Here is a 16,865-nt window from a genome sequence, read left to right on the forward strand (position 1 = left end):
TCTGCTACCAGTCACGATTTTTCTTTATTTTAATTTTCGCACGACGCGTTTCGAGAAATAATTCCCATTTTCAAGTGTGTTTTTTGTGTGTATTAAGCCATTTCTTTTTATGTCAGTGTGTGTGACTCTGCTTCATTTCGTTGACTTTTACTGCAATACATAAGAAACACGCGGTTTTTTAGTTGGGTATCAATTCTTTTTGTGAAGTTATTGGCGAGATTTAGAAGAATTTGTACTTACAGTTTTCTAATGGTCCATTTGTGCAGAGTCTCACACACACAAAACACCACACACAACTTGTTGTACACTTTACACATCGAAAATATCTTATATAAACAAAACAGTTACAAAGATCTTTTTACAGGTAGTCCACAGAGATAATATTATAGGTTTTCCACAGATTACGATACGCTTTTGTACAGAGGTAATTTATCTTAACAATTTGGCTCATAAATTTCTTATATTGATTTTACAATTCTGCTTATTTCAATGCTTTACTATTTTTATTTAAGTATATTATCGAAACCTCTCAAGAAATTCACTGATTCACTTTCAAGTTTTTCATTTATGAAAAATGTAAAGTGTACAACAAGTTGTGTGTGATGTTTAGTGTGTGTGAGACTCTGCACAAATGGACCATTAGAAAACTGTAAGTACAAATTCTTCTAAATCTCGCCACTAACTTCACAAAAAGAACAGATATCCAACAAAAAAACCGCGTGTTTCTTATGTATTGCAGTAAAAGTCAACGAAATGAAGCAGACTCACACACACTGACAACATCAAAAGAAATGGTTTAAAACACACAAAAAACGCACTTGGAAATGGGAATTATTTCTCGAAACGCGTCGTGCGAAAACTAAAATAAAGAAAAACCGTGACTGGTAGCAGAAGATTTACAATTTATAAACAAACCTATAGTAATTTCCTCGACGATTCTGCAGAGGACCTCATCAATTCTTACCAAATCAGCTCGCCTAATTCTGAACATTCTTCTGTGCCATCGCATTTCAAATGCTCAGATTCCCTTTTGTTTCGGTTTTTCCACAGTCCAGATTTCACTACTGTTCAATTCCGTTCTCTAAACGTACGTTCTCAGAAATTTCTTCCTCAAATTAAGGCCTACATTTGATATTAGCAGACTTCTCTTGGTCAGGAATGTTCCTTTTGCCAGTGCTAATCTGCTTTTGATGTTCTTGCTGCGCCCATCATGGGTTATTTGCCTACCTAAGTAGCAGAATTCCCAAACTTCGACTATTTCATGAGCGCCAATGCTGATGTTAAGTTTATCGCTGTACTCATTTCTGCTGCTTCTCAGTACTTTTGTCTTTCTTCGATTTACTCACAATCCATATTCTGTACTCATTAGACTGTTCATTCCATTCAACACATCCGGTAATACTTCTTCACTCTCACAGAGGACAGCAATGACTTCGGCGGCTCTTGTCATTCATATCCTTCTACCTCGAATTTTAATCCTTCTCTAGAACCTTCCTTTTATTTCAGTCATTGGTTCTTCGATGTATAGACTGAACAGGAGGCGCGAAAAGACTACAACCCTGTGTTATGCCCTTTTGAATCCGAACACTTCATTCTTGTTCTTCCTGTTTTATTGTTTCCTTCGGTTCTCGTCCGTATTGTAAACAACCATTACATATTGTAAACTACCAGTCTTTCCCTGGTACATAGTGCAACCTACCCTTCTTTCACTATAGTTTAACCCAATTTTTCTCGAAATTTTGAACATCTTGCATAATTATATCTTGTCAAACGCTTTTTCCAGGTCGACAAATCCAATGAGAATGCATCTTCCAAGTCGACAAATCCAGTGAACGTGTCTTGATTTTCCTCAGTCTTGTTTTCATTATCAATAATAACGTTAGAACTGCCTCTCTGATGCCTTTACCCTTCCTAAAGCCGAACTGATCGTCGTCTAACACAACCTCAATTTTCTTTTGCATTCTTCTGTATAGTATTCTTGTCAGCAACTTGGATAGATGAGCTGTTATACTGACTGTGCAGTAGTTCTTGCAATTTTCGGGGCTTGCTATTTTCGGAACTGCGTGGATGACGTTCTTCCTAAAGCGAGAAGGTATGCCGCTAGTCCCATACTGCCTACACACCAACGTGAATAGTCGTTTTATTGCCACTTCCCCAAATGATTTTAGCCAAGCCATTCAAACTAATTCTGACTATAGCACTAGATCCCTTACCTCACTTGTTAACTCCTGTTTCTTCTTCTAACACGTCATCACACTTGTCCTTGCCCTCATAGAAGCCTTCATTGAACTCTTTCCACCAATTCGCTCTCTATTCTGTATTTAACAGTGGAATTCCTATTGCACCCTCAATGCTACTGCCCTTGCTTTTAATTTCACTGAAGGTTATTTTTACTTTTCAATGTTCTGAAACAGCCCTTCCGACAGTAATTTCTTTTTCACTTCTTTCACAATTTTCAACTAGTCATTTCGCCTTAGCTTCACCGCACTTTCGATTTATTTCATTCCTAAGTGATTTTGATTTCTTTATTCCTGAATTTCCCTGAACATCTTTTTACTTCCTTGTTTCGTCAATCAACAGAAGTATTGCTTCTGTTACCCGTGGTTGCTTCGCAGCTGTCTTCCTTTCCAGCTTCTACGATTTCTCTTTTTAGAGATGTCTATTCCACTTCAACTGAACTGCCTATTGAGTTATTCATTATCACAGTATCTGTAGCCTCTGCATTCCTTAATATTTCCATACCCACTTCTTTGCGCGTTGATTATTCCTGACTAGTTTCTTGGACTTCAGCCTAATCTACATCATCGTGACCTGAGAGATTGAATAGAGTAAATTAATCGTGTTTGGTATCATTAGGATCAGTATTTAAGTTTGATTTAGAATATTACTTGTACTTTTGTTTAGTTATTGTTCTTAATGCTGACCGGTTGGTTCACAGTTGTATAGCGGTGTATCTCACAGCATTCCACTATGGCGAAATGACATGGTGTCTTTCACAGACCCAGTCAATCAATAGCAGAGTCGCTGAAACGTGTGGAGGGGCTATTCAGAGTTTGGCCGGGAATGTGCTGAGACGAGGAGTGCACTTTGGTCGGGGGACTTACGAGAGCCAGGACGGTTGTTCGTGTCTGCCTCTGTTCCATTCAGTTGTGGACTTGGACTAGGGACTGAAGGCAATCCAGATGCTTCCGTGTCGGTGGTATTAGAGAACTTGGGTCTGGATTCAGTAGGGCCCGAGCAGTAAAGCTGTGCTGCGAAATGTGTTCAGGCTTAGGAACAGATAGAACAGTTTCTCGTAACTTGTGAGCGAGATTTCAGTTCTCAGTGGTAAATAGTCTAAATGTTGAAGTGCTGAGATAATTACTGCAGGTTATAACAATATTTGTTTGTGGTTCATTTATATTTTTCATAATTTTTTTCTTTAAAATTTTTACAGATTGGTACTATATTTTCTGCATATGTAAAGGAAGGTGTACTATACTAGAGATTGAAGTTATTTGCATTGTATGTGAGTAATGTAAGCAAAATACTGTGTGAATTGTTAATTATGTTAAATAATTTTCTGATGACCTTTCCTATTTAAAAATATTTTGTGTGTATGAATTGTTCATGTTGATCTAAATCTGACAAATTAAGAAACTGTTACACTTAGTAACAATATAAGAAGTAGGTGTTATGTAAAAGCCAGTGTGCCTTTGTTTAAAACGAAAGTGGCTCTGGGGAGTGGAAAAGGTGGCAAGGGGGAATTGACACGCTACCTGGAGCAAGCACAGGAAATATGTCACACAGTCTGTAGGCAGCAGTTTCTGAGCCAACACCTTCGTGGAGCAGGAGAAGCTTTGCCCATAAATTCGCACAAAATGCCTCGGATGGAGACTGCAAACGGCTTACGGCATAGCTGCGAGATGTTGGGCTATTATATGTAGGTCTGACCAAGGCCAAGAACAGAAATTGAGCCCATAGAGCAAGAGACTTGCAGGCTGTACTGTGGGTAGTGTAGCCGCCATAATTGTTCGCCACACCCAAGCCTACAGCTATCAGATAAGACTTATAGTAAATTTACCTATTTACAGCGTGAACCACTAATTTAAACTGTGTTTTAATAATCATTCTTGAACTTTAAACTAAGTGAATCACCCTGTTATTTCATCCTAATCATACACCTATATAGGCTTTCTTCCTGGTGTTTGATGAATCCGAGGATCCTATTTTGCAGACTTATGAAGTGCCAAGTTAAATAAAGACGCACAATTTAAATTGTTTTTGTGTTTTCTGAAGGGGAACCGGAACGATCCATCTCCTCCATGTTAATTTTAGCAAATAGAAGGAACGTTTTTTCTAAAACCATTAAACATATTGCTCTGAAATTTGGATTATGTGTTCAGTTAATATTTTTCTACAATGTTATAACGCCTTGTTAAGAAATATTTATTGGTTTTTGTTTTACAAATTTTTTAAACAGATGCTTATTTTTTCTAAAATGTTGCATTTTTTCTGTAACTCTTGAATTAGACAATATATTTTTACAATTTGTTATAAAAATGAAGGATAAGAAGTAAAAAATATTGTGTATAAATTTCATTAATATACTGTTAGCAGTTTTTGAGAAAATGTTCCTCAAAGGTGAAAATTTTAAAGTTACGGGAAATGGCTTCCAAAAGTTTTTTAATACATTCCTGCCCCGTATGATGGATTATCTGCATCCTCTTCTTTTTCCATTGTTAGTTTCCTTTTCACTGGTTTTTTTCTCCCCTTTTGCTGCATGTTGTAAGATTTGTTTCTTCTTCCTGCACCTCTTAGTCTTTCTTCATCAATTCAATGCATTGTGAAAATCGTGTTATGCTCTGGTTGGAGACCTAAACATTTCAGCACATCACTTTTGATAATGTTTCCTCCATTGTATGTTGCCATTGCATCGTACACTCCACAATGCAATGTTTTTATCTGTACAAACACTCTTTTGAGAATTCTAATCCAAATTAAATTATTTACACTTTCATTTGGATTTTGTGTTTTCCCATGTAAACACTTTTCCAATAAACGTGGCTGTGATAAATCTCTGAATATGGGCTTAATTACATCAATTACAGCATTTGGAAAACTGTTTTTATGGGCATATTCCTTTCCTGATTGGTACTTACAGCATGAGTCATCACCTGTGGGGCACAGTGCATGTTTTGGGGGAGCTCATTTGTTGATGCAGTATAAAAAAATAATGCCCATACCGCTCTCCTCACTTGCTCAATCTTCTTGTATTTTGCCTAATTTCACATCCATAATTCCTCTGCAATCTATCAATTGCTTCATCTGTCAATCTTCCTCTTCCTCCAAGGGTCTTACCATCACTAAGCTTCGGGGATCCTAATGTCTGCTTTAGTTTGCGCAAGCGAGCTCCCATGCGCTTCTGCACATGTCCAATGCACTCCTGTTTATTAATGTGGATTTCATTGCCATAAGGTTCGAGTTCTCTACAGCTTTATATGCCTTAGAATCACCATCTCCTAGATAGTTAGTGTATCGTACATTATACCACTCCTGTGATCTGGAAAAAGTTGCTTTCACTACCTCTACTTTCATCGCTCCACTCGTTCCGTGAAAATTTGCTTCACAACTTTCACTATGTTCGCCTTGGTATTGCCCTTACATCTACAATGTTTTGAGAGAATGGTAACATCAACTACTTTGCAACTGTCTCCGCTGGTAGCTGTCACAACTCCATTTAAAGATTTATGTCCTCTACGTTGACACGATTCATCTGAAGCAACAGTTAAATTTCTACAATTCCCATTATCTGTCACAGCTTTTTCAACTAATTTCTTCATTGTTGCTTGAGCAATATCTTCAGCAGACGATTCCACAAATTCATTATAAAATCCAATCTTGGTTGGTGGTTTTGGAAAGTTCATAATTCCACATAACATTTTCCCTGCAGCACTGCCATTGCCAATGCGACGCAAGCCATACACTAGCCTAACATTTATATCATACACCTTCTTTCCACTATCACCACTGCGAGTAATACTGTTATAATTAGAAAACGAAACTTCTGCAGCACATTTGTTACACTTCAATAACATTTTACATGTCAAACCAATGTGTGAAGTTATTTTCAGTTCCAGTCCTCTTTCTTTTCAACCTTGGCATAATACGTTATGTTTCAAAATATTATAGAGCAAGAAAATGTTAATTATTTCATTACTGTCACTTTCATAGTCTCCAAATTTTTCTTTGTTGTCACAAAGTTTCTTGCTGGAAGAAGTTCTATCACATTCATTTGAGGTAGTCGATGAAGCAGTCTAAGCAGCATCTCCCTTCGAAACAACAAAAGATTTCTTCTTCCACTCATTCTGCCTTTTCTTAAACACTCGACTGCTGAAACGGGGCATATTGATATCCACAAACCAAATATGTAAAACAGGCACGAGCAAAATTCGTCAAATACGCAAATTGAACAGCTAAACAACACAAAGCAAACAGTACAAGTCAACACACACGGTATAGCGTTTATGTTTACCGATATGAACAGTCACTTGTCAAAGAGATAAAGCCATACAACGTTGGAAAACAAAACACTGTCTAATTCCGCAAAGATACCCTGCTTGCAGCCAGCGAGCGGCGCAGTCAGAGGTGACACACCAAGTCGCTACAACCATTTACACGGCGCGTCACTTTTGCACTGATAAAAAACACATTTAGAATTCACTTAGAAGGGTGACAATTGATTTGTTTTATTCAGAAAACTCCAAATAATTTGATAATGAAAAAACCAAAAACCGTCAGTTTTGTCGTTTTTATCGTTCTGGTTGCCCTTAACAATTGCAAAGTGTTATAGTAAAAGTCTGCTCAAGTAAAATTCAGTCAGAATGCAGCCAAGTTTCTAGAATCTGGTAAATGACTATACGGAGTTAGTTCAAAGAATAATAGCTTTTGAAAGTAAATTCCAGTTAGAAAGAGGTGTTTCTGAAGTGAAGTGATCAGTTTAAAAAGTGTGTTCATTAGTATCTAAGTATTTTAGTATTTAAGTTTGTTACTATACAAAATGATTTTATATACGTTCCCTCTGGCAAAATTTTTTTCCTTTTTACTGAAGTTATCTACTATTTTTTCTCTTTTTAAAATGTAATGTATAAGGGTATAGTAGTCAAAAAGAAATTCCAGTGTTTGTACTAACATTAGTTACGTGGAGTAATATTAATTTGAAGAACCAGATTAAACAGTAGGAAGAAAGTTTGCAAAAACTCATACTTCAGCTTTTCCAATACTTCACTGTTTCATTGCCTGGATTAGCTGGCGACCATTAGTACATGTTTTAAACCACTAAATTAACTTGCAACTGCGTTGTCCTATCTTCAGTATAATATTATTCATAAAACGTTTCTATTTAACCGGTGGGTAAAATCATAGGAAAATAATTGAATAGTCTGATTTACACACGGTCAAATCTTGGAAAAAGGGTAACACTATTGATTAGCTTCTCCTATTAACACGAATATCCTCCGATAGAGTACTTTATTTGGAAACTAAACCAAATTTTAGTAAGAGGGTTGTACGTGGCTTTTCCCATAACACAACTATTTGTTTTGTTGGGGTGTAGCATACGTGACAATATAGGGACAAGTTTTTCTATTATTTAGGTAAAAGTATACTAAATTAAAGTAGTAGAGGTAGGGTTATAAGTTGATAAACTGTTGCTATTAAATAAATAAGATCAATTCAAACAAGATTTTTGTGTCGTCTGTTCCATTGGTCTACACCATCTCCGGCTACGAAAATTTAACTAGAATTCAGCCAGCAGGTTTGCTAGGACGTTATAAACTTGATATCATCTTAAACGGAACTGTTCTGCAGTGGTATGTGTTTCATCTCTAGGCAAAATCTGACGAGCCATATTTAAGGCACAATACAATCACGCATTTAAGTTCCTCTCTCAAGACAGAAAATGTGTTCTCAGCAGGGAGTCATAGCACACATGTCGATGTTTCTGAAACGTTCTGATATTTTCTTGCTTAAAATAATTGGTTAGACAAAATATACTACCAGTAAGTTTAATAGTATTATTTATGAAAATAAATCGTCAAGCTAAGAATCAAACTCACGGTATATAGCGTGTATCTTGTAGCGATGCCGTTTCTTTTCTGTTACTTGTCCGTTCCTAATTAGGAATAAACTTTAACTGGCTGTGAGGCATGGGACAGCTGTCACATATACACTACTGGCCATTAAAATTTGTACACCAAGAAGAAATGCAGATGGTGAACGGGTATTCATTGGACAAATATACTAGAACTGACATGTGATTACATTTTCACGCAATTAGGGTGCATAGATCCTGAGAAATCTGTAGCCAGAACAACCAACTCTGGCCGTAATAACGGCCTTGATACGCCTGAGCATTGGGTCAAACAGAGCTTGGATGGCGTGTACAGGTACAGCTGCCAATGCAGCTTCAACACGATACCACTGTTCATCAAGAGTAGTGACTGGCGTATTGAGACGAGCCAGTTGCTCGGCCACCATTGAACAGACGTTTTCAGTTGGTGAGAGATCTCGAGAATGTGCTGAGTAGGGCAGCAGTCGAACATTTTCTGTATCCAGAAAGACCAGTACAGGACCTGCAACATGCGGTCGTGCATTATCCTGTTGAAATGTACGGTTTCGCAGGGTGTAGAGCCACGGGTCGTAACAGATCTGAAATGTAACGTCCACTGTTCAAAGTGCTGTCAATGCAAACAAGAGGTGACCGAGACGTGTAACCAGTGGCACCCCATACCATCACACCGGGTCTTACGCCAGTATGGCGATGACGAATACACACTTCCAACGTGCATTCACCGCGATGTCGCCAAACACGGAGGCGACCAACATGATGCTGTAAACAGAACCTGGATTCATCCGAAAAAATTACGTTTTGCCATTCATGCACCCAGGTTCGTCGTTGAGTACACCATCGCAGGTCCTCCTGTCTGTGATGCAGCGTCAAGGGTAACCGCAGCCATGGTCTCCGAGCTGATAGTCCATGCTGCCGCAAACGTCGTCGAACTGTTCGTGCAGATGGTTATTGTCTTGCAAACGTCCCCATCTGTTGACTCAGGGATCGAGACGTGGCTTCACGATCCGTTACAGTCATGCGGATAAGATGCCTGTCATCTCGACTGCTAGTGATACGAGGCCGTTAGGATCCAGCACGGCGTTCCGTATTACCCTCCTGAACTCACCGATTCCATATTCTGCTAACAGTCATTGGATTTCGACCAACGCGAGCAGCAATGTCGCGATACGATAAATCGCAAACGCGATAGGCTACAATCCTACGTTTATCAAAGTCGGAAACGTGATGGTGCGCATTTGTCCTCCTTACACGAGGCATCACAACAACGTTTCACCACACAAAGCCGGTCAACTGCTGTTTGTGTATGAGAAATCGGTTGCAATATTTCCTCATGTCAGCTAGTTGTAGGTGTTGCCACCGGCGCCAACCTTGTGTGAATGCTTTGAAAAGCTAATATTCTCCATACCACAGCATCTTCTTCCTGTCGGTTAAATTTCGCGTCTGTAGCACGTCATCTTTGTGGTGTAGCAATTTTAATGGCCAGTAGTGTAGTAGCTGTTGGGAAACTAATTCTGCAGTATGTATCTACATCCACGTGATTACAGTTTACAATTAAATGTCTGGCAGAGGGTTCATCGAATCGCCTTAAGGTATTTGTCTACCGTTCTATTCTAGAACAGAGTGCGGGAAAAGTGAACACTTAAATTATTCCGTAAGAGCTGTGATTTCTCTTATTTCATTATGATGATCATTTCTCCCTATGAGAATAGGCGCCAACAAAATATTTGCACAATCTGAGGAAAAAGTTGGTGATTGAAATTTCATGGAAAGGTCCTGGAGCCGAAAGCGCCTTTTCTTTTGAAGCCTCCCCCCCTCCATTCGTGTATCATATCAGTGGCACTCTTGTCACCTATTTCGCGATAATACAAAGCGAGATGCCCTTCATTTAACTTTTCCAATGTCCTCCGTCAGATCTGTCTGATGTGAATCCCATACCCCACAACAAGCTTTTTAGTGTTTTGACAATAAATCGCTGCCTTTGGTTTCGTTTCCCCCACAACATTATCTATGTGATCGTTCCAAATTAAAATATTCACAATTATAAAACCTAGTTATTTCGTTGAATTTACAGCCTTTAGATTTGTGAGATTTATCGTGTAACCAATGTTTAGCGGATTCCTTTTAACTCTCATCTGGATGACTTTACACTTTTCATTATTTAGAGTCATTTGTCACTTTCCGCGTCTATAGATATCTTGTCTAAATCTTTTTGCAATTGGGTCTGATCATCTGACGACTTCATAAAATGGTAAATGACAGCATCGCCTGCAAGCAATCTAAGAGTGCTACGCATATTGTCTCATTATTTATGTAGATCAGGAACAGCAGAGGACCTACGACGGTTCCTTGAGAAACCCCAATTATGATGTACTCGAGGACTTTGTCAGTTACTGCGAATTGTGATTTTCTGACAGGAAATGGTCCAGTCGCACAACTGAGACTACACTCCATAGGCACGCAATTTGATTAAAGTCCTTGTGAGAAACGATGTCAAAACCTCCTAGAAATCTAAAAATTTGGTGTCAATTTGACATTTCCTGTCCGTATCGCTCATTGCTTCCGTGAGAATAAAGAGCCAGTTTAGTTTCACAAGAACGATATTTTCTGAATCTGTGTTGGTTATTTGCAAATAAATTGTTTACTTAGATGTAGTTCATAATGTTCGAGCACAGTATATATTCCAAAATCCTGTTGCAAATTGACGTTAGTGATGTGGGTCTTTAATTCAGTGGATTACTTCTATTTTATCTTTTGGTTATTGGTGTGACCTGCCCAACTTTGCACTCTTTGGGTACTAATCATTCTATGAGCGAGTGATTGTTTATGATTGCTAAGTTCAAAATGGCTCTGAGAAGTATGGGACTTAACATCTGTGGTCATCAGTCCCCTAGAACTTAGAACTACTTAAACCTAACTAACCTAAGGACATCACGCACATCCATGCCGGAGGCAGGATTCGAACCTGCGACTGTACCGGGCACACGGTTCCAGACTGAAGCGCCTAGAACCGCACGGCCACACCGGCTGGCGATTGCTAAGTATGGAACTACTGTATCAGCATATTCTGAAAGGAACCTGACAGGTAGCCTTCAATCTAAGGACGAGATGGTTGGGGAATGCCATAAATAGGACAATTTAGATGGAGTTACACTGCGTAATGCCATATACACTCCCAAACAGTATTAACATACACAGCACACAACGTTAAACTTCATTGATATAAAAAGACACACAGTAAATTAATTTATGAATAACGTGCCCCGTACCAAAGGTGCAATGCGCAGTGCAGTGGCTGGCTATATGTATAACTTTATAATAAACATTGAGGATCAGTAGTTTTATGAGCGATTTTAACACTTTCGAATAGTTAGGTAGTAAACATAAGTTAAGAGAAACGTTTCACTGAAATGTAGACTTCGAACGCTGAGTTTTAACATGAACACATGTAAAAAAAAATTGTTTTCATTGCAAACGGTATCACGACAGTGCATCATCTGAACAACAGTTAATATGATTTTTTACCTATAGTAATTGGAGTCGGGATATTTCGCTGCATGTAGTATACCCTTGGACAGCAAGCTATTTTTATATAGTATTTGATGGAATGCATTTGTTTAACTCCGAAGATATTAATTTGTATAGTACCAGCATTAACACATAAAACAATGAAACATTAATAACTTAAATTATTGAACAAACCAAAATATGGGATTCGTTCACTGACAACGAAATGAAAACAAGTAACAACGGAAGCGTTATCTCAAATGTGAGAGAGAGCTTCGCTTTACAAAACTAGGAGTGAGAAATAAGTGAAATTCGTAACACCAGCCTTTTATATGATTAAATAACTTTTTTGTAAAACAGTGTTATGTGCTAGGGATGGACGGAATGTGGTAGCACTGTTTTAAACAGACTGGTGTTGTATTTAGGAGAGTGGATCATATGACCATCCCGATGTTAGTTTTCCGTGGTACCCCAAAATTACTTCAGGCAAACGCCAGTATGGTTCCTACTATAGAGATGCTGCATCCTTTGCACAGTTAGTCGACAACCTGACCATTCTTCATTACAACAACGGTTACTAAGTCACTGCAGAATACTTTGCTAACATTAAACTTCATGACGACGCGCAACTACTTTTATAACATACTTGGCGGCTCCAATGTAGCATTTTGTACGACTAAATTAGACAGTGTGACAATTATTGAACTATATGAAATAAAACCCTCGTAACTTCTGAACGGTTTGCTTTAGGACGTTCAAACTGCTCGGTTGGCCCTGGGGCATGATGAGCTTGTTGTCGGCCATTTTCTCATGAAAGATGTTACCGTACAGCGTGCCTGAGCGCATTTGGGGGACTGAGAATCCGCATTTCGCGATTGAGAAGTCTCCTTACCCTCAAAGGGTGACTACGTGATGTGCAGTGTCCAGTCACGGAATAATCGGTGAGATATTCCTTGATGCCATGGCGACTACCGAACGGTACGTGAAGGTCTTGGTAGATGATTTCGTTCTCATTATGTGAAGTGACGCTGATTTCCACAAGATGTGGTGCATGCAAGACGAAGCTCAACCCCATCGAAGCAGAAGAGTGTTTGATGTCCTGGAGGAGCACTTGGGGGACTGCATTCTGGCTCGGGGTACCCAGAAGCCACTGGCATGGGCAGCGATTGGCCGCCATGTTCTCCGGATCTGAACACATGCGTCTCCTTTTTGTGGGACTTAATTACAGATAAGGTGTATAGCAATAACCCCACAACCATTGCTCATCTGAAAACAGCCTTTCAGGAAGTCATAGACAGCATCGTGTTCCGACACTTCAGCGGGTCATGCAGAATTTCGCTGTTCGTCTGTCCCAGATCATCATCGATGATGGCAGGCATATCGAACATGTCGTAACCTAAATCTGAATACACTTTTCCCACTATTTGTCTTATATGGTCATTCCACTTAAGGCCGACTCCTAGATATTTTACGCCAGATACTGTTCCCAGCGGTTTGTCATCAACAGTGTAGCTATACAGTATTGGATTTCTTTTCTTATTATGCACAATATGTTACACTTATTTTCGTTCAGGGTCAATTGCCAGAGTCTGCACCATTCATCAGTTCTCTGCAGGTCATTCTGCAAATCGTTACTATCTTCACGCGTTGCTCCTTTGTTATACACAGCCGCATCACCTGCACAGAGCCTTAGGGAACATCCGACGCTTTCTACTAGATTATTTATGTACACTGAAGGGCCAAAGAAACTGGTACAGGCATGCATATTCAAATACAGAGATATGTAAACAGGCGGAATACGGCGCTGCTGTCGGCTGTGCCTATTTAAGACCACAAGTGTCTGGCGCAGTTGTTAGATCGGTTACTGCTGTTACAGTGGCAGGTTATCAAGATTTAAGTGAGTTTGAACGGGGTGTTATAGTGGGCGCCTGTGCGATGGGACACAGCATCTCCGAAATAGCGGTGAAGTGGGAATTTATCCGTACAGCCATTTCACGAGTGTACCGTCAATATGACGAATCCGGTAAAACATGAAATCGCCGACATCGCTGCGGCCGGAAAAAGATGCTGCAAGAACGGGATCAACGACGACTGAACAGACTCATTCAACCTGAGAGAAGTGGAATCCTCCCGTAAATTACTGCAGCTTTCATTGTTGGGCCATCAACAAGTGTCAGCGTGCGAAACATTCAACGTAACATCATCGATATGGGCTTTCGGAGCCGAAGGCCCACTCGTGCACCCTTGATGACTGGACGTCAGAAAGATTTACACCTCGCCTGGCCCGTCAACGCCGACATTGGACTGTTGATGAATGGAGAAATGTTTCCTGGTCGGACGAGTCTCGTTTCAAAATGTATCGAGCGGATTGATGTGTAGGGGTATGGACGCTGCATGTTAGGCTCTGTAATGATGTGGGGCGTGTGGAGTTCGTGTGATAAGGGACCCCTGATACGTCTAGATACTACTCCGACATGTGAGACGTACGTAAGCATCTTGTCTGATCACCTGCTTCCATTCATACACATTTTGCCATCCGACGGACTTGGACAATTCCAGCAGGATAATGCGACGCTTCTCACGTCCAGAATTGTTACAGAGTGGCTCCAGGAACACTCTTCTGAATTTAAACACTTCCGCTGGCCACCAAACTCCGCAGACATGAACATTATTGAGCAAATGTGGGATGCCTTGCAAAGTGCTGTTAAGAAGAGATCTCCACCCCCCTCGCACTCTTACGGATTTATCGACAGCCCTGCAGGATTCATGGTGTCAGTTCCCTCCAGCACTACTTCAGCCATTAGTTGAGTCTGTGCCACGTCGTGTTGCGGCACTTCTGCGTGGTCGCGGGTGGCCCTACACGATATTCTGCAAGTGTGCCAGTTTCTTTGGTTCTTCAGTGTAAGTAGTAAACAGTAACGGTCCTATCTCACTTTCTTGGGTAGCGCCGGAAATTAGCTTTATATCTGTCGATTTTGTTCCATTAAGAGTGACATGTTGAGTTCTGTCTGCAAGGATGTCTTGAATCCATTCACAAATCTGCTACTATACTCGCTAAACGGCACTGCGGAACGGTGTCAAATGCCTTTGTGAAGTCAAACAACACAGTATCAACCTGAGCGCCATTGTCTGCGGCACTGTCAACCTCATGGAGGAACAGAGCGAGCTGAGTTTCGCAGGATGTCTATTTGATGAATCCATGTCGATTTCTTGAAAGGAGGATATAAGATGAACATCAGCAAAAGCAAAACGAGGATAATGGAATGCAGTCGAATTAAGTCGGGTGATGCTGAGGGAATTATATTAGGAAATGAGACACTTAAAGTAGCAAAGGAGTTTTGCTATTTGGGGAGCAAAATAACTGATGATGATCGAAGTAGTGAGGATATAAAACGTAGAGTGGCAATGGCAAGGAAAGCGTTTCTGAAGAAGAGAAATTTGTTAACATCGAGTATAGATTTAAGTGTCAGGAAGTCGTTTCTGAAAGTATTTGTATGGAGTGTAGTCATGTATGGAAGTGAAACATGGACGATAAATAGTTTGGACAAGAAGAGAATAGAAGCTTTCGAAATGTGGTGCTACAGAAGAATGCTGAAGATTAGATGCGTAGGGCACGTAACTAATGAGTAAGTATTGAATAGGATTGGGGAGAAGAGAAGTTTGTGGGAGAACTTGACCAGAAGAAGGGATCGGTTGGTAGGACATGTTCTGAGCTATCAAGGGATCACAAATTTAGCATTGGAGGGCAGCGTGGAGGGTAAAAATCATAGAAGGAGACCAAGAGGCGAATACACTAAGCAGATTCAGAAGGATGTAGGTTGCAGTAAGTACTGGGAGATGAAGAAGCTTGCACAGGATAGAGTAGCATGGAGAGCTGCATCAAACCAGTCTCAGGACCGAAGACCACAACAACAACAACATGTCGATTTTTACGGAGAAGATTTTCCTTCTCGAAGAACGTCATATCCAGTCATTCTCATTTGTAACTTTGTAGGACTTCTTAAAACTGTAAGTTATATTAGCCAAAGGTGTTCAAGTTTTAGGGACAGTGGTAGTGAATTTAGTGACAAGAGATGTGCGGGTGAGTGGCGGTGACGCGACGTGACGTACCAGCAGGTGTGGGGTGACGTGCGCCGCCAGGGGCGCCGTGACGGAGAGCGAGGTGTGGACGCGCTGCTCGCCGAAGGCGTTGTGCACGCGGCACTCCCACCTGCCCGCGTCCTCTGGCCTGGAGCCGCGGATGTGCAGCGCGTCCTGCGACGCCCACACGCGGCCTGTCGACGACACCGGCGTCCCCGACTCGCGCCACCACCTGCAACCAAGCAGTGGCGTCACGTGTGAGTACGGCCAACCGGAGAGAGTCGCCCCACTGCTGTGGACTCTGACGAACAATCGTATATACTTTTTGCCATTTACATCTACACGCATACTCCGCAATCCACCATACGATGCGTGGCGGAGGGTACCTCGTACCACAACTAGCATCTTCTCGCCCTGTTACACTCCCAAACAGTACGAGGGAAAAATTTTTGCCTATATGCCTCTGTACGAGCCCTAATCTGTCTTATTTTATCTTTGTAGTCTTTCCGCGAAATGTTTAGTTACTGCAGTCAGAAAACTCGCCACTTTGCGATTCTAAAGCTGGTCGTAAAATACATTCCATACATTGAAATATCCTCTGCATAACAGTTTATTAACTCTTGATTTTGATAGTGCAACAGTAAGATAAGACATGTACTCAAAAGCGTGGTACAGTCTTTTTAGTTATGTATCTAACAAGAGGGTCAACAAACTTCCACTTATAGATTACTTTCAGGTTGACATGGTGTGTAGGACACGACTAGGACTTCAACATATGTAAACAGGACGACACAACCCTCAACCGCTTTCGAGGTCACTGAGTTTGAGAATTTTAGACATGCTTATATAATTTCTATAGTCGCAAATATTCAAACAGTCGGCAGGCGAACGAGTAAGTGTGGAGTATTGTAAGAGCGAGGTATCTGGATCGTATCTCGCTGCTCGTACCTTTGCTTCATTCCCAAGTAATTCTAACAAAAGATTTGTTGCGACGGTTCAGATCATCAGTATTTAGGGCAGTGCGGCGAGATTTGGAGCTCATCGGCTATGACAGCAGACGACCGACGCGAGTGCATTTGTTAACAGCATGATATGCCGTGTAGGGCCTTTCCTGGCCGCGTGGCCGTATCGGTTGCACCCTAGATAACTGGAAAACCGTGATCTCATAGGA

At 40.6% G+C, this 16,865-nt stretch overlaps 1 protein-coding gene across 1 annotated transcript in view; it reads right to left on the reverse strand.

The window, feature by feature from the left end:
* Positions 1-16,042, reverse strand: part of LOC124779593 (Down syndrome cell adhesion molecule-like protein Dscam2) — a 296,162-nt gene extending 280,120 nt beyond the window's left edge. Inside the window, 2 exon segments of the mRNA XM_047253720.1 lie at positions 15,725-15,926; positions 16,017-16,042. Of these exon segments, the coding sequence (XP_047109676.1) occupies positions 15,725-15,926; positions 16,017-16,042 (228 nt within the window).
* Between the last annotated feature and the right edge of the window lie 823 nt (positions 16,043-16,865).

Source organism: Schistocerca piceifrons, chromosome 1 (genome assembly GCF_021461385.2).
Source record: "Schistocerca piceifrons isolate TAMUIC-IGC-003096 chromosome 1, iqSchPice1.1, whole genome shotgun sequence".
NCBI lineage: Eukaryota > Metazoa > Arthropoda > Insecta > Orthoptera > Acrididae > Schistocerca > Schistocerca piceifrons.